Source organism: Macaca thibetana, chromosome 11, assembly GCF_024542745.1.
Source record: "Macaca thibetana thibetana isolate TM-01 chromosome 11, ASM2454274v1, whole genome shotgun sequence".
In the NCBI taxonomy this organism is placed as follows: Eukaryota; Metazoa; Chordata; class Mammalia; order Primates; family Cercopithecidae; genus Macaca; species Macaca thibetana.
The window spans coordinates 108,114,082-108,139,665 of NC_065588.1; the positions used below are offsets into that span (position 1 = coordinate 108,114,082).

General features: G+C 41.8%; 3 protein-coding genes across 5 annotated transcripts in view; 2 read left to right on the top strand and 1 right to left on the bottom strand.

Annotated features, from left to right (window-relative positions):
• The window catches only part of ERP29 (endoplasmic reticulum protein 29), a 221,605-nt gene that overhangs the window by 122,419 nt on the left and 73,602 nt on the right, over nucleotides 1-25,584 (top strand). The gene's annotated exons all lie outside the window — the stretch shown is intronic.
• Nucleotides 1-25,584, bottom strand: part of TMEM116 (transmembrane protein 116) — a 117,668-nt gene that overhangs the window by 29,238 nt on the left and 62,846 nt on the right. The gene's annotated exons all lie outside the window — the stretch shown is intronic.
• Nucleotides 1,339-4,776, top strand: LOC126931439 (disintegrin and metalloproteinase domain-containing protein 1-like). The gene is given in 2 exon segments (XM_050749685.1): nucleotides 1,339-2,626; nucleotides 2,629-4,776. Coding segments are annotated over 2 exon segments (2,496 nt in total). The 5' UTR covers nucleotides 1,339-1,746; the 3' UTR covers nucleotides 4,245-4,776.

The following is a 25,584-nucleotide window of genomic DNA, read 5'->3' on the forward strand; positions in this document are numbered from 1 at the left end:
TTTGAGACGGAGTCTCGCTCTGTCGCCCAGGCTGGAGTGCAGTGGCGCTATCTCGGCTCACTGCAAGCTCCGCCTCCCGGGTTTACGCCATTCTCCTGCCTCAGCCTTCCGAGTAGCTGGGACTACAGGTGCCCGCCACCTCGCCCGGCTAATTTTTTTTGTATTTTTAGTAGAGACGGGGTTTCATTGTGTTAGCCAGGATGGTCTCGATCTCCTGACCTCGTGATCCGCCCGTCTCGGCCTCCCAAAGTGCTGGGATTACAGGCTTGAGCCACCGCGCCCGGCCTTTTTTTTTTTTTTTTAAAGACAGAGTCTCGGTCTGTCGCCCAGGCTGGAGTGCAATGGTGTGATCGTGGCTCACTGCAACCTCCACCTCCCAGGTTCAAACAGTTCTCCTGCCTCAGCCTCCTGAGTAGGTGGGATTACAGGGACCTGCCATCACGCCTGGCTAATTTTTTGTATTTTTAGTAGAGATGGGGTTTCGCCATGTTGGCCAGGCTGCTCTCGAACTCCTGACCTCAGGTGATCACCTGCCTCGGCTTCCCAAAGTGCTGGGATTACAGGCATGAGCCACAGCACCCAGCCTCATAAGAATAATCTTGGCCCGGCACGGTGTCTCACGCCTGTAATCCCAGCACTTTGGGAGGCCGAGGTGGGTGGATCATGAGGTCAGGAGATCAAGACCATCCTGGCTAACATGGTGAAAACCCATCTCCACTAAAAATACAAAAAATTAGCTGGGCATGGTGGCGGGCACCTGTAGTCCCAACTACTCGGGAGGCTGAGGCAGGAGAATGGCGTGAACCCGGGAGGCGGAGCGTGCAGTGAGCCGAGATCGCGCCACTGCACTCCAGTCTGGGCGACAGAGCAAGACTCTATCTCAAAAAAATAATAATAATCATCTTATCACCTCCATATGTGAGACTATCCCAAGGAGAGTGTAGTTCTGGAGGTACCAGCCAATGGTCTATGATAATCACATATAACAGAAAGCTGCTCTGCTGGCATCTCCCATATACTCTTTTTGATAGTGTTACAATCAGAATTTAGAAACTCAATGTTGGCAATGTTAAAAAACAGGACTATACCTTGCCCATGGGTCATCAGCCCACTGGGATCTATGTTGGGGCACAGGGTAGCCACCATACTTGCATTTTCCAACAGCCTGGCCCCTGAAATGCAGACACACATATCTATAATGCCTCACTGAGCAGAAAAGAGCACCATAGGTAAAGATGTTTGTGTGCTTAGAGATGAGTTTTAGAAGAGAGGAAATGGACAGTGGTGTATGCCCACCAGAGAGATCTCCAAGACCCCTGGTCTGGAACATGTGGAGTTAGCTGAGCAACGGACAACAGGAGGGGTGGGGGAGGGGTTGTTCCATGTAGGCCAGTTGAGAAAGGCATGGAGATTTTGTTTCCCCTCGCACAGTATAGTCCTACATTATAGAGTTTCTGGTCTTTTTGATAATACATCCCTCCATGATGTCGATAGGACCTTAACCAGGGGCACTGAAGCTGAAACTGAAAGAGAAAGTCATCAAGTATGGAAAATTTCTGAAAGATATGAGATAGACCCGGAAGACTAGGCAGAGACTCAGCCAGAAAGCTGGGTCTTTCAGAGGTGAAAGTAGCTTCATGCAGCTGGCATAGATCTGGGGCTAGTACCTGTGTCTGACGGTCTGCGTGTCAGGGAGAGCTGCTGCTCATGGACACAAGTTGCATCATCAACTGATTCCCTAGGGCCATGTCAGTGACAGCCTCTGTGAGAGACTCTGCCTCCTTCCTGTCTTCTCTGATGAAACTCCATGTGGTGTTGTATGAGGCTAGGAGGGTGCTTCAGACCTGGGCTCCCCAGATGAAAAATTTGAGGCTGGGGCTAGTGCCAGGTCAATCGTGTGTCAGGCTGGGGATGATGTTGCTTTTGGGGATAATTTTTCTCCCGAGCATATGCTGTGACATGGCTTCGGTATATTACTCTTCCTATGAAATAGTCATCCCAAAGCGGCTGATGGTCAGGGGAAGTGAAGACTCAGTGGAAAAGGCAACCTATTTGCTACTTATGCAAGGCCAGAAGCACTTGGTTCACCTGAAGGTGAAAAGAAGCCATTTTGTGAATAACTTTCCAGTCTACAGTTACCACAATGGCATCCTGGGGCAAGAATCGCCTTTCATCTCACATGACTGCCACTATGAGGGCTACATAGAAGGAGTGTCAGGTTCTTTCGTTTCTGTCAACACCTGTGCAGGTCTCAGGGGCATCCTGATTAAGGAGGAAAAATCTTACAGCATTGAGCCCATGGACTCTTCAAGACGGTTTGAACATGTGTTATACACCATGGCACATGAAGTGCGAGTCTCCTGTGGTGTCACTTCCAGAGACAGCCATGTGGTGTCCACTAGCTGGCAACAAGGGAGCAGGAAGCCTCATGATCTACAGGCGCTGTCCTACTTGTGGTCACACACCAAGTACGTGGAGATGTTTGTTGTGGTCAACAACCAGCGGTTCCAGATGTGGGGCAGTAACATCAATGAGACGGTCCAGAGAGTAGTGGATGTCATTGCTCTGGCCAACGGCTTCACTAGGGGAATAAACACAGAGGTGGTGCTGGCCGGAATGGAGATTTGGACGAGGGGGACCTAATAGATGTCGCAGTGGACTTGCAAATCACACTCAGGAATTTCAATCGCTGGAGACAAGAGATGCTCTTCCGTCGTGCGAAGCACGATGTTGCCCACATGATCGTCGGGCATCATCCTGGACAGAATACGGGCCAGGCCTTTCTCAGTGGTGCCTGCTCAAGCGGTTTTGCGGCAGCTGTTGAATCCTTCCATCATGAAGATATGCTGTTGTTTGCAGCCCTGATGGTCCATGAGCTCGGGCACAACCTGGGTATTCAGCACGACCACTCGGCCTGCTTTTGCAAAGAGAAGCACTTTTGCCTCATGCATGAAAATATCACAAAAGAAAGTGGCTTCAGCAACTGCAGCTCTGACTACTTCCACCAGTTCCTTCGAGAACACAAAGGGGCCTGCCTATTTAACAAGCCATGGCCCAGGGGCCGCAAGCGTAGGGATTCTGTCTGTGGAAATGGCGTGGTGGAGGACACGGAGCAGTGTGACTGTGGTTCTCTATGTCAGCGTCACCCATGTTGTGATGAAAACTGTATACTGAAGGTGAAAGCAGAGTGCAGTGATGGTCCATGTTGTCATAACTGTAAATTTCAACCTAAGGGATATTCTTGCCGTCCTTCTAATGATTCCTGCGACCTCCCAGAATTTTGCAATGGTACATCTGCAGTATGCCCCGACAACAGGCATAAGCAAGATGGCTCAAAATGTCATAAAATTTACCAGTGCATTAAAGGTAATTGTATGGACCCTAACAATCAGTGCAAACAAGTATTTGGATATGGTGCAAAATCAGCCTCACAAGAGTGTTACAATTCAATGAACAGCAAAGGGGACCGATTTGGAAACTGTGGCATTCCTACCAGTCCTGGGTCACAATATGTTCGGTGTTCAGATGGTAATACATTTTGTGGGAAACTTATATGTTCTGGGTTTACAGGCTTACCAAAAATCAGTCTCCAACATACAATGATTCAGGTCCCTCGGGGAGATGACTCATGTTGGAGCATGGATGCCTATACAAGTACTGACATTCCTGATGAAGGAGACGTGCACAATGGCACTTACTGTGCACCAAATAAAGTCTGCCTAAATTCCGCCTGCACAGATAAAACCCCAGTGATGTCTGCCTGCAACCCAGAAAAAACGTGTAATGGGAACGGAGTTTGTAACGATTTAGGGCACTGCCACTGTAATGAAGGGCATGCCCCCCCTGACTGTGTTACTGCAGGAAGTGGAGGTAGTGTGGACAGTGGCCCTCCTGGTAAGCCAGGTGGGACACCTTCAGGAGGTCAAAATCAAAAGATATCTAGTTCCAAACATGAAGAACGTGCTGTAGACATGATGATATTATCATTCATTATACTTTTTATAATACTATTATTAAGTGTAATTACTTGCTTGATCTGCTTGCTTAAAGAATCACCAGAGGCTGCCCCAGCAGAAGCTCCTCCAGCAGTGCCTCCACCACCGGCCCCAGAAATAAAGCCAGAGGCAGCAGAAGTGGCCCCAGAAGAAAAAGAAGAAAAAGAAGAGGAGAAGGAAGAAGAAGAAGAAGAAGAAGAGGAGAAGGAAGAAGAAGAAGAAAAGGAGGAGGAAGCATCAGATTCTTAAGATTAGAAATAGGGAGATGAAGCCAAGTATATCATACTTCTCAAGCACTGAGTGGAAATGAGAGGTTTGGTGAAGTAGAAATAGATAGCTTTAGTGGCTCTGACTCAGATATACTAATGTGGAAGGAAGGATTCTTTCACTTTTATTATTCATTTTAGTAATTAAATTTACATTAATTTAATATGTCAAATATTTTGGTACCTTTTGCTTTTTCACATTTCATTGGAACCATTAACATGCATCTTTGGACATCAATGTCCTTGTCTTTTTGGGCCAATTGTTTTAGTCACCAGAAACTTTTTCAGGACATGCTGTCTTCTATTTGTTTGACATACAGAATCATATGTGCCTGAATTTATTACTGTCTCTGGAATTTTCATTTTAAGTAACAACTACCTATTATGTGAGGACAATTGTTATATGATTAGTTGTTCTAACTTGACCTATAAATGTGCATTCATCAAAGGAAGAGTTTTTAAATCCAAAAACAAATAAAACCCTATTCATATTAGACATGTCTTCAGGTTCCACATGGTTTAGTTATTGAGTCCATTTTATTCTGGGGCACTGCGGGAGGGACTGTATCAAAGAAGAAAACCCTGATTGCTTGTTGGTTAAGAGGTCAGCATTGAGGTCACCTGCTTTCCAAATCTGGCAGATGTTTAATATGATATATGTATATTTGATTTATTATTTCCCAATATTTCTAGATGCTTCCTACAGCCATCTTCCCTTTGTACTTAAAATACTTTTTATCTTCAAGGCCAGCTTTTTTTTTTTTTTTTGAGATGGAGTCTCGCTCTGTCACTCCAGAGCGCTGGAGCGCAGTGCTGTGATCTCAGCTCACTGCAACCTCCGCCTCCTGGGTTCAAGCGATTCTCCTGCCTTAGCCTCCTGAGTAGCTGGGATTACAGGTGCATGCCATCACACCTGGCTTATTTTTGTATTTTTAGTAGAGACAGGGTTTCCCCACGTTGGCCAGGCTGATCTCAAACTCCTGATCTACCTGCCTCAGCCTCCCAAAGTGAGGCCAACTTTCATAGCTTTTCTGTTTTACTAATTTCCCTGGGATGAATTTCATACCCCTCAGATAACTCATGGCTGATGAACATCACCTAGAGTTAGGAAACTGTGTTTACATTAATTCTATAATAGTATAGAGGCATCTACCACAGTGCTGACTATATGTATGAAATTAAAATATTTTTGGCCAGGCGCGGTGGCCTGTAATCCCAGCACTTTGGGAGGTCAAGGAGGGTGGATCACCTGAGGTCAGGAGTTTGAGAACAGTCTGGTCAGCATAGTTAAACCCCGTCTCTACTAAAAATACAAAAATTACCCGGGAGTAGTAGCATGCGCCTGTAGTTCCAACTACTTGGGAGGCTTGAAGTAGGTGAACTGCTTGAAACCGGGACGTTGAGGCTACAGTGAGCCAAGATCACACCACTGTACTCCAGCCTGGGTGACAAAGCGAGACTCTGTCTCAAAAAAAAAAAAACTAAAAATAAATATTTTTTCCTCTAGTTTTCGTTTAAAAAAATTATTCACATTAATAACTTGTTGACTGAATATCAGAAGGAACTTCTGTACAGGTAATAGAATTCTGGAGGTGGCAATTACTTCTCTGAGAAGAGAGCACAAAGAAAATATAATGTTAACATTAGGCCAGGCTCGGTGGTTCATGCCTGTAATCCCCACACTTTGGGAGGCCAAGGTGAAAGGATCACTTTCGGCCAGGAATTCAAGATCAGCCTGAGCAACATAGTAAGACCCTGTCTCTACAAAAAAAAAAAAAATTAGCCGGGCATAGTGGTGTGCACCTATAATCCCAGCTACTCAGGGGGCTAAGCCAGGAGGATTGCTGAGCCCAGGAGTTCGAGGTTGCAGTGAGCTATGATACCACCACTATACTCTAGCCTGGGCTACAGAGCAAGACCCTGTCTCAAATAAATAAAAAACATTCATTCTGTTCCAGGCACTGTGTTAAAGCAATACTTTACATTCATTGCCTTAATTTAATCCTCCCAACTTCCCAATAAAACTTCCATCTCGTATATGAGGAAACAGAGACTGAAGAGTTTGCTATAGAGGTAGCCAGTAAGTGGTAGGACCTGCATCCCTCCCCAGGAATGAGTGAATCTACTGCCTCATGAGCTTTTTCCTTCCGTTAAAAACAAAACAAAACAAAACAAAACAAAAAAACAAACAAAAAAAACTGAAGGGAAAGACATGTCCTTAATTGCCCAGAACAGAGGTGCTTCTTCAGTGACTCTAATGAAACCAAAGCCTTACAAACACATGCTGATCTCTGTCATGAATCTACTGCACTGTGTAGTCATTATGGATTAAAATGTCTTTTCCCCTACTACATCCTGACAGAATGGAGTGGCAAGCTGGCATCATTATTCAGTTTTGTAGGCCCAGCTCACTGCTCAACAAATGTTGACCAAGTGAATAATTTAATCAAATCTAACTGTCACAACCGTGGCAATATTTGTACCTTGAAGAAGGATTTTTTTTTTCCCAAAGATGGTGTCTAGGCACGGTAGATGGTGGAATAGAAGGCTCCACCAATCATCCCCCTGCAGCAAGGACACCAACTTAACAACTATCTACACACAAAAAAGCACATTCATAAGAACTAAAAATCAGAAGGGATAACTGGACCAAACACAGCTGACACCTGCCAACAGAGGGAGCATTTAAACCAGTTCTAGCCAGAGGGAAATGATAGATCCCAGCACTGGAACTTGAGTTCCTGTAAGCCTCACCACCATGGGTTAAAGTGTTCTGGGGCCCCAAAGAAACTTGAAAGGCAGTCCAGGACACAAGGACTGCAAAACCTAGGTGGAGTCCTAGTGCTGAATTGGCCCTGAGACAGTGAACTGGGTGAGAGGGTGGTGGGGACATGACCTACTTTGAAACCAGCTGGAGTGGCTAAGAGCATCACCCCTCCCCCTTCACCCCAGGCTGCAAAGCTCACAGTTGTGAGAGACTCTCCTTCCCTCCACTTGAGGAGAGGAGTGGAGGTCTTTGTCTTATATCTTAGATACCAGCTCAGCCACAGCAAGATAGGGCACTGGTCAGAGTTCTGGGGCCCACTTTCCAGGCCCTAACTTCTGGATGATAATACTAGACACACCCTGGGCCAGAAGGGAACCTGCTGCCTTGAAGGGAAAGACTCAGTTCTGGCAGCGTTCATCACCTGCGAATGGAAGAGCCCTTGGGCCCTGAATAACCAGCAACAATACCCAGGCACTACATCGAGGGCTTTGGGTGAGAGTCTGAGACTTGCTGGCTTCAAGTGAGACTAAGCACATTCCCAGCTGTAGTGGTTATGGGGCAAGACTCCTTCCACTTGAGAAAAGCAGAGGGAAGAGTAAATGGGATTTTCTCTTACACCTTAGGTACCAGCTCGGCCACAGGTGAGTAGAGTATCAAGTGGGCTAGAGTCCCCGATTCCAGGACTTAGCTTTGGACAGCATTTCTGGACCTGCCCTGGGCCAGAGGGGAGCCCAATTTCCTGAAGAGTGAGTCCTGGGCCAGACAGCATTCACCACAAGCTGACTGAAGAGCCCTTGGGCCTTAAGGGAACTTTGGCAGTAGTCTGGCAGTACTCCCCATGGGCCCATGGTGGCGGTGGCCACAGGGTAAGGCTTCTCTGCCTTTGGAAAGTGAAAGGAAGAGTGAGAAGGTCTGCATCTAGTGATTTGAGTGCCAGCTCAGCCACAGTACAAGAGAACATCAGGTAGACTTCTAAGGTTTTTGATTCTAGTCCCTGGCTGGCTCCTCTGGACCCACTCAGGGCCTGGGGAAACTCACCACCCTGAAGGGAAGGACACAAGCCTGGCTGGCCTTGCCACCTGCTGATTGTAGAGCCCCAAGGCCTTGAGCAAATATAGGTGGTAGTCAGGGAGTGGTTACAGCAGACATTGGGCAAGACCCAGAACTGTGCTGGCTTCAGGTCTGACCCAGTGCAGTCATAGTGGTGGTGGCCACAGGGGTGTTTGTGTCACTGCACCCCCAGTGGTGGCTCAGAACAGAGATAGAGACTCTGTATGTCTGAGAGAAATTAAGGGAAGAGAACAAGTCTCTGGCTGGCAATCCAGATTATCCTGGATCTTGCCTAAGACTATCAAGGCAGTATCTCTATGAATCTTCAAGAACCACAGCATTACTGGGCTTGGGGTGCCCCCTAAAGCAGATACCGCTTAGATTACAACACCTAAGTCCTTACAAATATCTGGAAAGCCTTCCCAAGAAGGATAGGTACAAACAAGCCCAGACTGCGAAGACTACAATAAATACCTAACTCTTCAATGCCCAGACACAGACAAACATCTACAAGTATCAAGACAATCCAAGAAAACATGACCTCATCAAATGCACTAAATAAGGTACCAGGGACCAATCCTGGAGAAACAGATATCTGACCTTTCAGACAGAGAATTCAAAATAACTGTCTTGGAGGAAATTCAAAGAAACTCAAGATAACACAGAGAAGGAATTAAGAATTCTATCAGATAAATTTAACAAAGAGATTGAAATAATTAAAAAGAATCAAGCAGAAATTCTGGAGCTAAAAATGCAATAGGCATACTGAAGAATGCATCAGTGTCTTTCAATAACAGAATTGATCAATCAGAAGAGAGAATTAGTGAGCCTGAAGACAGGCTATTTGAAAATAAACAGCCAAAGGAGCAAAAAGAAAAAGAAAAAAGGAAGCATGCCTACAAGATCTAGAAAATAGTCTCAAAAGGGCAAATCTGAGTTATTGGCCTTAAAGAGGAGGTAGAGAGAGAGATGGGGTAGAAAGTTTATTCAAAGGGATAATAACAGACAACTTCCCAAACCTAGAGAAAGGTATCAATATCCAAGTAAAAGAAGGCTGTAGACCACCAAGCAGATTTAACCCAAAGAAGACTACCTCAAGGGATTTAATAATCAAACTCCCAAAAATCAAGGATAAAGGAGCCTAAAAGCAGAAAGAGAAAACAAACAAATCAGGCCAGGCTTCCTCAGCCACATGAACTGCCGGGGCTGGGGCTGAGAAAATCAATTATTTTTTTATTAAAAAAAGAAAGAAAGAAAACAAACAAACAAATAACATACAGTGGAGCTCCAATATTTCTGGTCACAGACTTCTCAGTGGAAACCTTAGAGGCCAGAAGAGAGTGGCAAGACATATTTAAAGTTCTGAAGGAAAAAACTTTTACCCTAGAATAGTGTATCTAATGAAAATATCCCTCAAACACGAAGGAGAAATACTTTCCCAAACAAAAGCTGAGGGATTTCATCAACATCAGACCTGTCCTACAAGAAATGCTTTCAAGGGAGCACTTCAATCAGAAAGAAAAGAATATTAATGAGCAATAAGTAATCACCCTGAAGGTACAAAACTCACTGGTAATAGAAATACACAGAAAAACACAGAATATTATAACACTGTAACTGTGGTGTATAAACTACTCTTATTTTAAGTAGAAAGAATAAACAATATACCAATCAAAATAATAACAACAACAACTTTTCAAGACATAGCACAGTAAAATATAAACAGAAACAACCAAAAGTGAAAAAGCAGAGGTATGAAGTTAAGGTGTAGAGTTCTTAGTTTTCTTTTTGCTTGTTTGCTTATACAAACAGTGTTATGTTGTTATCAGTTTAAAATAATGGGTTATAAGATAGTGTTTGCAAGCCTCATGGTAACCTCAAGCCAAAAAAACATATAATAGATACACAAAAATAAAAAGCAAGAAACTAAGTTATTTTCTTAATAATTTAGAAATAATAATAAATAAAAATAAAAATAATATAATAATTATATTATTATTATTATTATATTAGGATCACCTGAGGTCAGGAGTTTGAGACCAGCCTGACCAACACGGAGAAACCCCATCTCTACCAAAAATACAAAATTAGCTGGGTGTAGTGGCACAAGCCTATATAATCCCAGCTACTCGGGAGGCTGAGGCAAGAGAATCACTTGAACCCAGAAGGCGGAGGTTGCAGTGAGCCAAGATCGCAACATTGCACTCCAGCCTGGGCAACAAGAGTGAAACTCCGTTTCAAAAAAAAAAAAAAAAAAAAAAAAAAAAAAAAAGAAACCCCTGGGACCCGACGGCTTCACTGCTAAATTCTAGCAAACATTTAAAGAAGAACCAATACCAATCCTACTCAAACTACAGAAGAGGAAGACAAATACTTCCAAACTCATTCTACAAGGCCAATATTACCCTGATTCCAAAAACCAGACAAAGACACATCAAGAAAAAGAAAGAAAGAGAGAAAGGAAGGAAAGCAGGAAGGAAAGAAGGCAGGAAGGAAGGAAGGAAACAAATTACAGGCATTGGTCTCTGATGAATATCAGATATCTCGGATGAATATCTCTGACAAAAATCTTCAACAAATTACTAGCAAATCTAATTCAGGAATATATTAAAAAGATTATTCATCATGACCAAGTGGAATTTATCCCTGGGATGCAAGGATGGTTCAACATATGCAGATCAATTAATGTGATACATCATATCAACAGAATGAAGGACAAAATCCATATGGTCATTTCAGTAGATGCTGAAAAAGCATTTGATAAAGTTCAGCATACCTTCATGATAAGAACCCTTATCAAAAAACTAGGTATAGAAGGAACATACCTTAACATAATAAAAGCCATATACCACAGACCTACAGCTAGTATCATACTGAACGAGGAAAAACTGAAACCCTTTCCTCTAAGATCTGGAATATGACAAGGATGCCCCCTTTCACCAATGTTATTCAATATAGTGCTGGAGGTCCTAGCTAAAGCAATCAGACAAGAGAAAGAAATAAAAGGCATGCAAACTGGAAAGGAAGAAGTCAAATTAACTCTGTTTGCAGATGATATCATCTTGTATATGGAAAAACCTCAAGGCTCCACAAAAACACTATTAAAACTGATAAACTCAGTAAAGTTGTAGGATACAAAATCAACATAAAAAATCAGAAGCATTTCTGTATGCAACAGTGAACAATCTGAAAAAGAAATAAAAAAGTAATCCCATTTATAATAGCCACAAATAAAATTACATACCTAGGAACTAATGTAACCAAAGAAGTGAAAGATATCTGTAATGAAAACTATAAAACACCGATGAAAGACATTGAAGAGGACACCAAAAAGTGGAAAGATATTCCATGTTGGAAGAATCAACATTGTTAAAATGTCCATACTATCCAAAGCAATCTACAGATTTAATTCAATCCCTATCAAAATACCAATGACATTCTTTACAGAAATAGAAAAAACAATACTAAAATTTATATGGAACCATAAAAGACCCAGAATAGCCAAAGGTATCCTAAGCAAAAAGAACAAATCTGGAGGAATCACATTACCTGACTTTGAATTATACTACAGAGCTATAGCAACCAAACCAGCATGGTACTGGCATAAAAACACACACATTGACCAATGGAACAGAATAGAGAACCCAGAAACAAATCCACACACCTAGTGAACTCATTTTTGACAAAGGTGCCAAGAACAGGGAAAGACAGTCTCTTCAATAGACGGTGCTGGGAAAACTGGATATCCATATGCAGAAGACTGAAACTAGACCCTTATCTCTTGCTATATACAAAAATCAAATCAAAATGGATTAACACTTAAATCTAAGACATTAAACTATGAAACAGCTACAAGAAAACATGGGGAAAAATCTCTAGGACATTGCTCTGGGCAAAAACTTCTTGGGTAATACCCTACAAACAGGCAAACAAAGTAAAAATAGACAAATGGGCTCACCTTCTGTACAGCAAAGGAAACAATCAACAAAGTGAAGAGACAACCCGCAGAATATGAGAAAACATTTGCAAACTATCCATCTGACAAAGCATTAATAACCAGAGTATGTAAGAAACTCAAATATAGGAAAAAATCTAATCTGATCAAATAGGCAAAAGATTTGAATAGACGTTTCTCAAAAAAAGACACACAAATGGCAAACGTGCATATGAAAAAGTGACTGTTCACTAATCATCAGAGAAATGCAAATCAAAACTACAATGTGATATCATCTTACCCCAGTTAAAATGGCTTATATCCAAAAGACAGGTAATAACAAATGCTGGCGAGGATGTGGAGAAAAGGGAGCCCTTCTACACTGTTGGTGGGAATGTAAACTAGTACAATCACTATGGAACTAAAACTAGAGCTACCATATGACCCAGCAATCTCACTGCTGGGTAAGGAAGGAAATCAGTTATTGACGAGATATCTGCTGCACTCCCATATTTGTTGCAGCACTGTTCACAATAGCCAAGATTTGGAGGCAACCTAAGTGTCCATCAACAGATGAATAGATAAAGAAAATGCAGGTTGGGTGCAGTGACTCATGCCTGTAATCCCAGCACTTTGGGAGACTGAGGTGGGTGAACTGCTTGAGCATACGAGTTTGAGACCAGCCTGGGAAACATGGCAAAACCCTGTCTCTACAAAAAATATAAGAAATTAGCCAGGAGTGGTGGCATGTGCCTATAGTCCTAGCTACTCAGGAGGCTGAGGTGGGAGAATCACCTGGGCCCCAGAAGTTGAGGCTGCAGTACATGTATACAACAGAGTATTATTTGGCCATAAAAAAGAATAAGATCCTATCATTTGCAATAACATGGATGGAACTGGAGATCATTAAGTAAAATAAGCCAGGCACAGAAAGACAAACATCATACGTTCTCACTTATTTGTGGGATCTAAAAGTTAAAACAACTGAACTCATGGAGATAGAAAATAGAAGGATGGCTACCAGAGGCTGGGAAAGGGCATTTGGGGGTAGGGGGAGGTAGGGATGGTTAATGGGTACAGAAAAAAATAAAGAATAAATAAGGCCTACTATTTGATAGCACAACAGGGTGACTATAGTCAGTAATAATTTAATTATACATTTTAAAATAACTAAAAAAGTATAACTGGATTGTTTATAACACTAAAGATAAATGCTTGAGGGGACAGATAACCCATTCTCCATAATGAGATTATTATGCATTGCATGCCTGTATCAAACCATCTTATGTACCCCTATAAATATATATACCTACTATGTACCCACAAAAATTAGAATTAAAAAAATTAATAAACTGCTTTGGATAACATTTTCTTAAAAAAGAGAGATGAGGTCTCATTCTACTGCCCAGGCTAGAGTGCAATGGTGCAGTCATAGCCCTCAAATTCCTGGGCTCAAGCAACCCTCCTACTTCAGCCTCTTGTGCTAAGTATTTTTATTTTTATTTTTATTTTTAGAGATGGAGGTCTATGTTACTCAGACTAGTCTTGAACTCCTGGCCTCAAGTGATTCTTCCACCTTGGCCTCCCAAAGTGCTGGGATTACAGGCATTAGCCACTGTGCCCAGCCACGCAGGATGCTTTTTGCCAGTCCATAGCCACTGCACAATCCAAAATCTTGTTCAGATACAATATTGTTAATTTTATAAAGCTCATGAAGTAAATTTTGAATGTTTATAAATCGCAAACTCCAGCCAAATAAGGCTGAAGCCGTTTATGATAGACTGTGGCAGGGAAGGATGAGTTTTAATGGGGGCAGGAATGAGCATGTACATGGAACTTGGGATCTTAAATGTCTGGGTTCAAGAGTCAGAGTTCCCTTAAGCACGAGTGAGAACAGTCTGTTCTGCATGGTGTGTTTGTGCCTCTAGGAAGCATAGCCTTTCTCCTGGTTCCTCTCCCCAGTGTGTTGGAGGATTATGAGGAATGTTTACGTGTTGCCATTGGTAGTCACTTGTAACCCAGCCAGGTGCTGCCCCAAGAGACTCTGGTGTTGGCTGGTGACTTCTTGCCATCCTTTATCTGCCTTCTCTGGACCACTTTTGTCTTCTCTGTGCTGCCTCAGGCCAGCGGAGAACCAGGTCCTTCTTTTACTTACCCAAAGCACTGCCAAGTTCAGGCTCTAGTTTTATCTAGACTTGAGGGAAACCAAGGAAATGATGATATGGGAAAGAAAACACATTTGGATGTTACAGATATTAGTGTTCCTGAAGTCCAGGGGCCAAGTCCCTCCCTGGGGGACTTGGATTGGCTATCTCTCTCCTTGGCCCCAACCTGACATCTTTTCTTGTCGCTTTAGGAATGTCTGAGGGAAGCTCCTCCTAACCTGGGGTCATACTCCATGTCATTCTCTGGACTCAATGAAAGGGAAAAAAGTTTTTTTTAAATAGTTTACTGAAAACCCAGATCACACCATCACAAATTCAGATAGGTGCAATTCTGTCCACAATGAAGGCAAAGTGTTACACTAATTTGAAAAAAGTTTAGCTTCTTATTCCCCCAAACTTCATTCTTGAATTTTGTCATTTTTTTGTGGGCAAGCTGTGGGAAAGGGGCATGAAAGTATCACTGAAGTGTTTTTTCAAAAAAGAAAAAAGGCAGTCTTCCTCTACTAATGAGAATGCAAAATGTTGAACAACTGTAAAATGTTTTCACTCTGCTTTTAGACGTAAAGCTTTAAAAAATTGTGAGCTCTTTTATCACATCCCCGTTGTATACGTAATATGGCTCCAGATAATTACTCTGCCATGGGAAGAAAATCTTCCATAACTCTCCCCCGTATATCTGTATACTCCACTACCATATCTTGTTATGTTATGGTGGTGGGAGTATTTGTACCACAGAAACAGGCAAATTATACAAATCTGGGCTTCAGGCTGGGCGTGGTGGCACACCCCTGTAATCCCAGTATTCTGGGAGGCTGAGGGGCAGATCGCTTGAATCCAGGAGTTCAAGCTCAGCTTGGATAACATGGTAAAATCTAATCTAAAAATATAAAAATTACCCAGGCATGGTGGCTTGCACCTGTAGTCCCAGCTACTCAGGAAGCTGAGGTTGGAGAATCAGCAAGCCCAGGTCACGTCAAGGCTATAGTGAGCTGTGATAGTGCCACTGCACTCCAGCCTGGGTTACAGAGTAAGACCCTGTCTCAAAAAAAAAAAAGAAACCCAACAAACTAATCTGACCTCAGTTCATTTGTTTATTTTCTCATTGACTTCGTTCTTTAAATTAAATATTTACTTTTAAGAAATATTTATATGCTAGGAACTAAATGGCTAAAGATAAAAAACACAGATTCTGGATGTAGAGAAATTAGAACCCATATGCACTGCTGGTGTGAATGTAAAATGGTGCAGTCACTTTGAATCAAAGCTTGGTAGTTTCTTAAAATGTAAATAAATGCAGAGTTATCATATGACCTAGCACTTCCACTCATATATGCATAATATACCCAGGAAATACAAAAACATATCCAGACAAAAACTTGTACCTGAGTATTTATAGCATGTTACTTATACATTAAATGAAAACAATCCAAAAGTCTATCATCAAGTAAAATGTAGTATATCCATACAATGGACCACTATTCAGCAATAAAAAGGAATGAGTTGAGCTGGGCACAATGGCTTATGCTTGTAATCCCAGCATTTTGAGAGGTCAAGGTGGGAGAACTGCTTGAAGCCAGGAGTTCCAGACTAGCCTGGGCAACATGGTGATACTCTTTCTCTAAAAAAAATTTAAAACTTAACAGTTTGTGGTGGCATGCATCTGTGGTCCCAGATACTCAGCAGGCTGAGGTGGGAGAATCTTTTTTATTTTTATTTTTATTTTTTGAGATGGAGTCTTGCTCTGTCACCCAGGCTAGATGGAGTATAGTGACAAGCTCACTGCAACCTCTGCCTCCCAGGTTCAAGCAATTCTCCTGCCTCAGCATCCCAAGTAGCTGGGATTATAGATGTGCACCACCATGCCCAGCTAATTTTTGTATTTTTACTAGAGACAGGGTTTCACCATGTTGGCCAGGCTGGTCTCAAACTCCTGAGGTCAAGTGATCCACCTGCCTTGGCCTCCCAAAGTGCTGGGATTACAGGCGTGAGCCACTGTGCCTGGCCAGGAGAATCTCTTGAGCCCAGGAGTTTGAGGCTGCAGTGAGCCATGACTGCACCACCGCACTCCAGCCTGGGCGCAAGAGAAACCCCAACAATTTTTTTTTTCTTGAGACGGAGTCTTGCTCTGTCGCCCCGGCTGGAGTGCAGTGGCATGGTCTCAGCTCACTGCAAGCTCTTCCTACTGGGTTCACACCATTCTCCTGCCTCAGCCTCCCTAGTAGCTGGGACTACAGGCACCTGCCCCCACACCCAGCTAATTTTATTTTTGTATTTTTAGTAGAGATGGGGTTTCACCGTGTTAGCCAGGATGGTCTCGATCTCCTGACCTCATGATCCGCCTGCCTCGGCCTCCCAAACTGGTGGAATTATAGGCATGAGCCACCACGCCTGGCCAACCCCAACTCTAAAAAAAAAAAAAAAAAAAAAAAGGAATGAAATACTAACACATGCTACAATGTGGATGAACTTTAAGAATATTATGCTAGAATCGGGTGGAGCCCACCGCAGCTCAAGGAGGCCTGCCTGCCTCTGTAGACTCCACCTCTGGGGACAGGGCATAGCTAAACAAAAAGCAGCAGAAACCTCTGCAGATGTAAAAGTCCCTGTCTGATAGCCTTGAAGAGAGCAGTGGTTCTCCCAGCATGGAGATTGAGATCTGAGAACGGACAGACTGTCTGCTCAAGTGGGTCCCTGACCCCTGAGCAGCCTAACTGGGAGACATCCCCCACTAGGTGCAGAACAACACCTCACACCTCACACGGCTGGGTACACCCCTGAGACGAAGCTTCCAGAGCAAGAATCAGACAGTAAAACTCGCTGTTCAGCAATATTCTATCTTCTGCAGCCTCCGCTGCTGATACCCAGGCAAACAGGGTCTGGAGTGGACCTCAAGCAAACTCCAACAGACTTGCAGCTGAGGGTCCTGACTGCTAGAAGGAAAATGAACAAACAGAAAGGACACCCACACCAAAACCCCATCAGTACGTCACCATCATTAAAGACCAAAGGCAGAGAAAATCACAAAGATGGGGAAAAAACAGTGCAGAAAAGCTGGAAATTTAAAAAATCAGAGCGCATCTCCCCCTCCAAAGGAACGCAGCTCATCGCCAGCAATGGAATAAAGCTGGACGGAGAATGACTTTGACGAGTTGAGAGAAGAAGGCTTCAGTCGATCAAACTTCTCAGAGCTAAAGGAGGAACTACGTAACCAGTGCAAAGAAACTAAAAATCTTGAAAAAAGAATGGATGAATGGATAACTAGAATAATCAATGCAGAGAAGACCTTAAAAGAACTGATAGAGATGAAAACCATGACATGAGAACTACATGACAAATGCACAAGCTTCAGTAACCGCCTCGATCAACTGGAAGAAAGGGTATCAGCGATTGAAGAGCAAATGAATGAAATGACGTGAGAAGAGAAGTGTAGAGAAAAAAAGAGTAAAAAGAAATGAACAAAGCCTCCAAGAAATATGGGATTAGGTGAAAAGACCAAATCTACGTCTGATCGGTGTGCCTGAAAGTGACAGGGAAAATGGAACCAAGTTGGAAAACACTCTGCAGGGTATCATCCAGGAGAACTTCCCCAGCCTAGTAAGGCAGGCCAACATTCAAATTCAGGAAATACAGAGAATGCCACAAAGATACTCCTCAAGAAGAGCAACTCCAAGACACATAATTGTCAGATTCACCAAAGTTGAAATGAAGGAAAAAATGTTAAGGGCAGCCAGAGAGAAAGGTCGGGTTACCCACAAAGGGAAATCCATCAGACTAAGAGCAGATCTCTTGGCAGAAACTTTGCAAGCCAGAAGAGAGTGGGGGCCAATATTCAACATTCTTAAAGGAAAGAATTTTCAACCCAGAATTTCATATCCAGCCAAACTAAGTTTCATAAGTGAAGGAGAAATAAAATCCTTTACAGACAAGCAAATGCTTAGAGATTTTGTCACCACCAGGCCTGCCCTACAAGAGATCCTGAAGGAAACACTAAACACGGAAAGGAACAACTGGTACCAGTCATTGCAAAAACATGCCAAAATGTAAAGTCCATCGATGCTAGGAAGAAACTGCATCAACTAACAAGCAAAATAACCAGCTAATATCATAACGACAGGATCAAGTTCACACATAACAATATTAACCTTAAATGTAAATGGACTAAATGCCCCAATTAAAAGACACAGACTGGCAAATTGGATAAAGAGTCAAGATCCATCAGTTTGCTGTATTCAGGAGACCCATTTCACTTGCAGAGATACATATAGGCTCAAAATAAAGGGATGGAGGAAGATCTACCAAGCAAATGGAAAACAAAAAAAAGCAGGGGTTGCAATCCTAGTCTCTGATAAAATAGACTTTAAACCATCAAAGATCAAAAGAGACAAAGAAGGCCATTACATCATGGTAAAGGGATCAATTCATCAGGAAGAGCTAACTATCCTAAATATATATGCACCCAATACAGGAGTACCCAGATTCATAAAGCAAGTCCTTAGAGACTTACAAAGAGACTTAGACTCCCATACAATAATAATGGGAGACTTTAACACCCCACTGTCAACATTAGACAGATCAATGAGACAGAAAGTTAACAAGGATATTCAGGAATTGAACTCAACTCTGCACCAAGTGGATCTAATAGACATCTACAGAACTCTCCACCCCAAATCAACAGAATATAGATTCTTCTCAGCACCACATTGCACTTAGTCCAAAATTGACCACATTGTTGGAAGTAAAGCACTCCTCAGCAAATGTAAAAGAACAGAAATGATAACAAACTGTCTCTCAGACCACAGTGCAATCAAACTAGAACTCAGGACTAAGAAACTCAATCAAAACCGCTCAACTACATGGAAACTGAACAACCTGCTCCTGAATGACTACTGGGTACATGATGAAATGAAGGCAGAAATAAAGATGTTCTTTGAAACCAATGAGAACAAAGATACAACATACCAGACTCTCTGGGACACATTTAAAGCAGTGTGTAGAGGGAAATTTATAGCACTAAATGCCCACAAGAGAAAGCAGGAAAGATCTAAAATTGACACCCTAACATCACAATTAAAAGAACTAGAGAAGCAAGAGCAAACACATTCAAAAGCTAGCAGAAGGCAAGAAATAACTAAGATCAGAGCAGAACTGAAGGAGATAGAGACACAAAAAACCCTCCAAAAAATCAATGAATCCAGGAGCTGGTTTTTTGAAAGATCAACAAAATTGATAGACCACTAGCAGACTAATAAAGAAGAAGAGAGAGAAGAATCAAATAGATATAATAAAAAATGATAAAGGGGATATCACCACCGACCCCACAGAAATACAAACTACCATCAGAGAATACTATAAACACCTCTACACAAATAAACTAGAAAACCAAGAAGAAATGGATAATTTCCTGGACACTAACACTCTCCCAAGACTAAACCAGGAAGAAGTTGAATCCCTGAATAGACCAATAGCAGGCTCTGAAATTGAGGCAATAATTAATAGCCTACCAACCAAAAAAACTCCAGGACCAGATGGATTCACAGCCGAATTCTACCAGAGGTACAAGGAGGAGCTGGTATCATTCCTTCTGAAACTATTCCAATCAATAGAAAAAGAGGGAATCCTCCCTAACTGATTTTATGAGGCCAACATCATCCTGATACCAAAGCCTGGCAGAGACACAACAAAAAAAGAGAATTTTAGACCAATATCCCTGATGAACATCGATGCAAAAATCCTCAATAAAATACTGGCAAACCGAATCCAGCAGCACATCAAAAAGCTTATCCACCATGATCAAGTGGGCTTCATCCCTGGGATTCAAGGCTGGTTCAACATACACAAATCAATAAACATAATCCAGCATATAAACAGAACCAAAGACAAAAACCACATGATTATCTCAACAGATGCAGAAAAGGCCTTTGACAAAATTCAACAGCCCTTCATGCTAAAAACTCTCAATAAATTCGGTATTGATGGAACATATCTCAAAACAGTAAGAGCTATTTATGACAAACCCACAGCCAATATCATACTGAATGAGCAAAAACTGGAAGCATTCCCTTTGAAAACTGGCACAAGACAGGGATGCCCTCTCTCACCACTCCTATTCAACATAGTATTGAAGTTCTGGCTAGGGCAATCAGGCAAGAGAAAAAAATAAAGCGTATTCAGTTAGGAAAAGAAGAAGTCAAATTGTCCCTGTTTGCAGATGACATGATTGTATATATAGAAAACCCCATCGTCTCAGCCCCAAATCTCCTTAAGCTGATAAGTAACTTCAGCAAAGTCTCAGGATACAAAAGCAAAGTGCAAAAATCACAAGCATTTTTATACACCAGTAACAGACAAACAGAGAGCCAAATCATGAATGAACTCTCATTCACAATAGCTTCAAAGAGAATAAAATACCTAGGAATCCAACTTACAAGGGATGTAAAGGACCTCTTCAAGGAGAACTACAAACCACTGCTCAGTGAAATAAAAGAGGACACAAACAAATGGAAGAACATACCATGCTCATGGATAGGAAGAATCAATATTGTGAAAATGGCCATACTGCTCAAGGTAATTTATAGATTCTATGCCATCCCCATTAAGCTACCAATGACTTTCTTCACAGAATTGGAAAAAACTGCTTTAAAGTTCATATGGAACCAAAAAAGACCCCTCATTGCCAAGACAATCCTAAGCCAAAAGAACAAAGCTGGAGGCATCACACTACCTGACTTCAAATTATAGTACAAGGCTACAGTAACCAAAACAGCATGGTACTGGTACCAAAACAGAGATATAGACCAATGGAACAGAACAGAGCCCTCATAAATAATACCACACATCTACAGCCATCTGATCTTTGACAAATCTGACAAAAACAAGAAATGGGGAAAGGATTCCCTATTTAATAAATGGTGCTGGGAAAATTGGCTAACCATAAGTAGAAAGCTGAAACTGGATCCTTTCCTTACTCCTTATACGAAAATTATTTCAAGATGGATTAGAGACTTAAATGTTAGACCTAAAACCATAAAAATCCTAGAAGAAAACCTAGGTAATACCATTCAGGACATAGGCATGGGCAAGGACTTCATGTCTAAAACACCAAAAGAAACAGCAACAAAAGCCAAAATTGACAAATGGGATCTAATTACATTAAGGAGCTTCTGCACAGCAAAAGAGACTACCATCAGAGTGAACAGGCAACCTACAGAATGGGAGAAAATTTTTGCAATCTACTCATCTGACAAAGGGCAAATATCCAGAACCTACAAAGAACTCAAACAAATTTACAAGAAAAAAAAAAACAACCCCATCAAAAAGTGGGCAAAGGATATGAACAGACATTTCTCAAAAGACATTCATTCAGCCAACAGACACATGAAAAAATGCTCATCATCACTTGCCATCAGAGAAATGCAAATCAAAACCACAATGAGATACCATCTCACACCAGTTAGAATGGCAATCATTAAAAAATCAGGAAACTACAGGTGCTGGAGAGGATGTGGAGAAATAGGAACACTTTTACACTGTTGGTGGGACTGTAAACTAGTTCAACCATTGTGGAAAACAGTGTGGCAATTCCTCAAGGATCTAGAACTAGAAATACCATTTGACCCAGCCATCCCAATTACTAGGTATATACCCAGAGGATTATAAATCATGCTGCTATAAAGACACATGCACACATATGTTTATTGCAGCACTATTCACAATAGCAAAGACTTGGAATCAACCCAAATGTCCATCAGGGACAGACTGGATTAAGAAAATGTGGCACATATACACCATGGAATACTATGCAGCCATAAAAAAGAATGAGTTCATGTCCTTTGTAGGGACATGGATGCAGCTGGAAACCATCATTCTCAGCAAACTATCGCAAGAACAGAAAACCAAACACCGCATGTTCTCACTCATAGGTGTGAACTGAACAATGAGATCACTTGGACACGGGAAAGGGAACATCACACACCAGGGTCTATTGTGGGGAGGGGGGAGGGGGGAGGGATAGCATTAGGAGATATACCTAATGTAAATGACGAGTTAATGGGTGCAGCACACCAACATGGCACATGTATACATACATAACAAACCTCCACGTTGTGCACATGTACCCTAGAACTTAAAGTATAATAATAATAATAAAAAAAGAAGGTATCACTCTTTCACAAATAAGTGAAACCCAGTGAGTTGAGTGACAGATCTGCATTTCATGGACTACCATAGTTCAAATGTCACTGTTAAAAAAAAAAAAAAAAAAAAAAAAAAAAGAATATTATGCTAAATTTAAAAAGTGCAAAAACTCTATTTAAGGGTTTCCTGTGTTCCATTGATCTATGTGTGTATCCCATCAGCAATACCACATACTATTGAAACAGAAAAAAGCGATTTCTCCAAGTTATTATTTTCCAAAATTGTTTTAGTTAGTCTTGTTTCCTTTGTCTTTTAGAAAATTTATATTGTAAAATATAAATTTGAAAATTTTCTTGTCTGTATCTACAAAGAATCTTGTTTGGATTGTGATATGAATTGGGTTAAGCCTATGTATCAGTTTGAGGAAAACTGATACCTTTATTACCTTGTGTCTTCCAATTTGTAAACACAGCATATCTCTATTTACATCTTTGATTTCTTTCATCAGTGTCTTGTGGTTTCCATTTAATAGGTCCTATACATATTTTGTTAAATTTACATCTAAATATTTCATTTTTTGAGTGATTTTAAATTGTATTTTTATTTTGATTAAATTGTTCATTGCTAGTATACAGAAATATAATTGATTTGTATATGTTGCTACTGTATCCTGCAGGGGGAAAGATTCAGTCTTTCACCATTAAGTAAAACACTAACTGTAGGCTTTTTATAGATGTTCTTATTACATTGAAGTAGTTTTCACTCTCTACCTAGTTTTCTGGGAGTTTTTATCATGAATAGGCGTAAAGCTTAGCCAAATGCTTTTTTCTGCACCAATTGATATGATCATGGGATTTTTCTTATTTAGCCTGCTAACATGGTGAATTCAATGATTGATTTTCAAATATAAACCAATCCTGCATCCCCGGAAGAAACAAAACTTGGTCATGGTGTATAATTCTGTTTTTCACATTGCTGAATCTTATTTGCTAATATTTGGTTAAATTTTTTTTGCATCTATATTCATGAGGGATATTGGTCTGTAGTTTTCTTTTTTTGTACTGTCTTTCTCTGGTTTTGGTATCAGGGTGACACTGGCCTCATAAAATGAATTGGATAAGGTTCCCTTCCCTTCTCTTTTATTTTTCTAGAAGAGATTGTGTAGAATTAGTGTTAATTTTTAAAGGTTTGTTACAATTCTCCAGTGAAACCATCTGGGCTTGATATTTATTTTTCTTGGGAGATCTGAAGTTATAACTTCAATTTTCTTTTTTTTTTTCCTTTTTTTTTTTTTCTTTTTGAGACAGAGTTTTGCTCTTGTAGTCCAGGCTGGAGTGCAATGGTATGATCTCGGCTCACTGCAACCTCCGCCTCCTGGGTTCAAGTGATTCTCCTGCCTCAGCCTCCCAAGTAGCTGGGATTACAGGCACGTGCCACCATGCCTGGCTAATTTTGTATTTTTAGTAGAGATGGGGTTTCTCCATGTTGGTTAGGCTGGTCTCAAACTCCCAACCTCAGGTGATCCAACCACCTCAACCTCCCAAAGTACTGGGATTACAGGCATGAGCCACTGCACCTGGCTAAATTCAATTTTCTTAATAGCTATAAAGATATTCGACTTATCCAGTTCACATTGAGTGAGACGTAGTAGTTTGTGCTTTTTGAGAAATTGGTCCATTTATCTAGGTATCAAATGTACGTCTATCAAATGTTTGTAATGTTTCCTCATTATTCTTTTGGTATCTCTTAGGTCTGTAGTGATATATTATTTCATTCTTGATTGCCATATTGTTTTAAAACAAGAATTTAGGCTGGGCGCAGTGGCTTATGCCTGTAATCCCAGCACTTTGGGAGGCCAAGGCGGGCGGATCATGAGATTAGGAGATTGAGACCATTCTGGCTAACATGGTGAAACCCCCTCTCTACTAAACATACAAAAATGTAGCCGGGCGTGGTGGCACATGCCTACAGTCCCAACTACTTGGGAGGCTGAAGCAGGAGAATCACTTGAACCCGGGAGGCAGAGGTTTTCAGTGAGCCAAGATCGCACCACTGCTATCCAGCTTGGGTGACAGAGCAAAATTCTGTTTGCAAAAACAAAACAAACAAAACAAAACAAAACAAAAAAATTGTGCTTTTGAGCCCGAGGTGTGCCTATCAAGTGAGCCCAGGAGTTCAAGACCAGACTAGCCAGCATGATGAAATCCTGTTTGTACTAAAAATACAAAAATTAGCTGGGTGTGGTGGTATGCGCCGGGAGTCCCAACTATTTGGGAGGCTGAGGCATAAGGATTGCTTGAACCTGGGAGGTGGAGGTTGCAGTGGGCTGAGATTGCACCACTGCACTCCAGCCTAGGCAAGAGTGAGACTCTGTCAAAGAAAAAAAAAAAAAAATGCTGGGCACAGTGGCTCACACCTGTAATCCCAGCACTTTGGGAGACCGAGTCAGTTGGATCACGAGGTCAGGAGATCGAGACCATCTTGGCTAACATGGTGAAACCCCATCTCTACTAAAAATACAAAAAATTAGCTGGGCATGGTGGTGGGCACCTGTAGTCCCAGCTACTTGGGAGGCTGAGACAGGCGAATGGCGTGAACCCGGGAGGCTGAGCTTGCAGTAAGTTGAGACTGTGCTATTGCACTCCAGCCTGGGCAACAGAGCAAGACTCTGTCTCAAAAAAAAAAAAGGTGGGGTTGGGGGTGATTTTTTGAGCAGCTAGGAGAGTCATGTTCCTAGAAGTCAAGACCTGGATTCCTTAAGAGAATAAGGCTGGCCGGGCATGGTGGCTCACGCCTCTAATCCCAGCACTTTGGGAGGCCGAGGCGGGCAGATCACAACATAAGGAGATCAAGACCACGGTGAAACCCCATCTCTACTAAAAATACAAAAAACTAGCCGGGTGCGGTGGCGGGTGCCTGTAGTCCCAGATACTCAGGAGGCTGAGGCAGGAGAATGGCGTGAACCTGGGACATGGAGCTTGCAGTGAGCCGAGATTGCACCACTGCACTCAAGCCTGGGCAACAGAGCGAGACTCCGTCTCAAAAAAAAAAAAAAAGAGAATAGGGCTTATACTATAAGGCACACAGGAAAAAAAGACCAGTTTATTCGTTATTAAAAAAAACAAAAGAAATAAAAATCCTCTCTGGGTAGAGGAAGGAGGAAGGACCTTAGAGAATATTCAAATAGAACAGTGAGGTAATTTTGACACTGGTGTAAAGGCTTGCTGCCTTAGAGTTAAAACCCTGTTAGAAGAGCTATAAAAATTCCAAGATA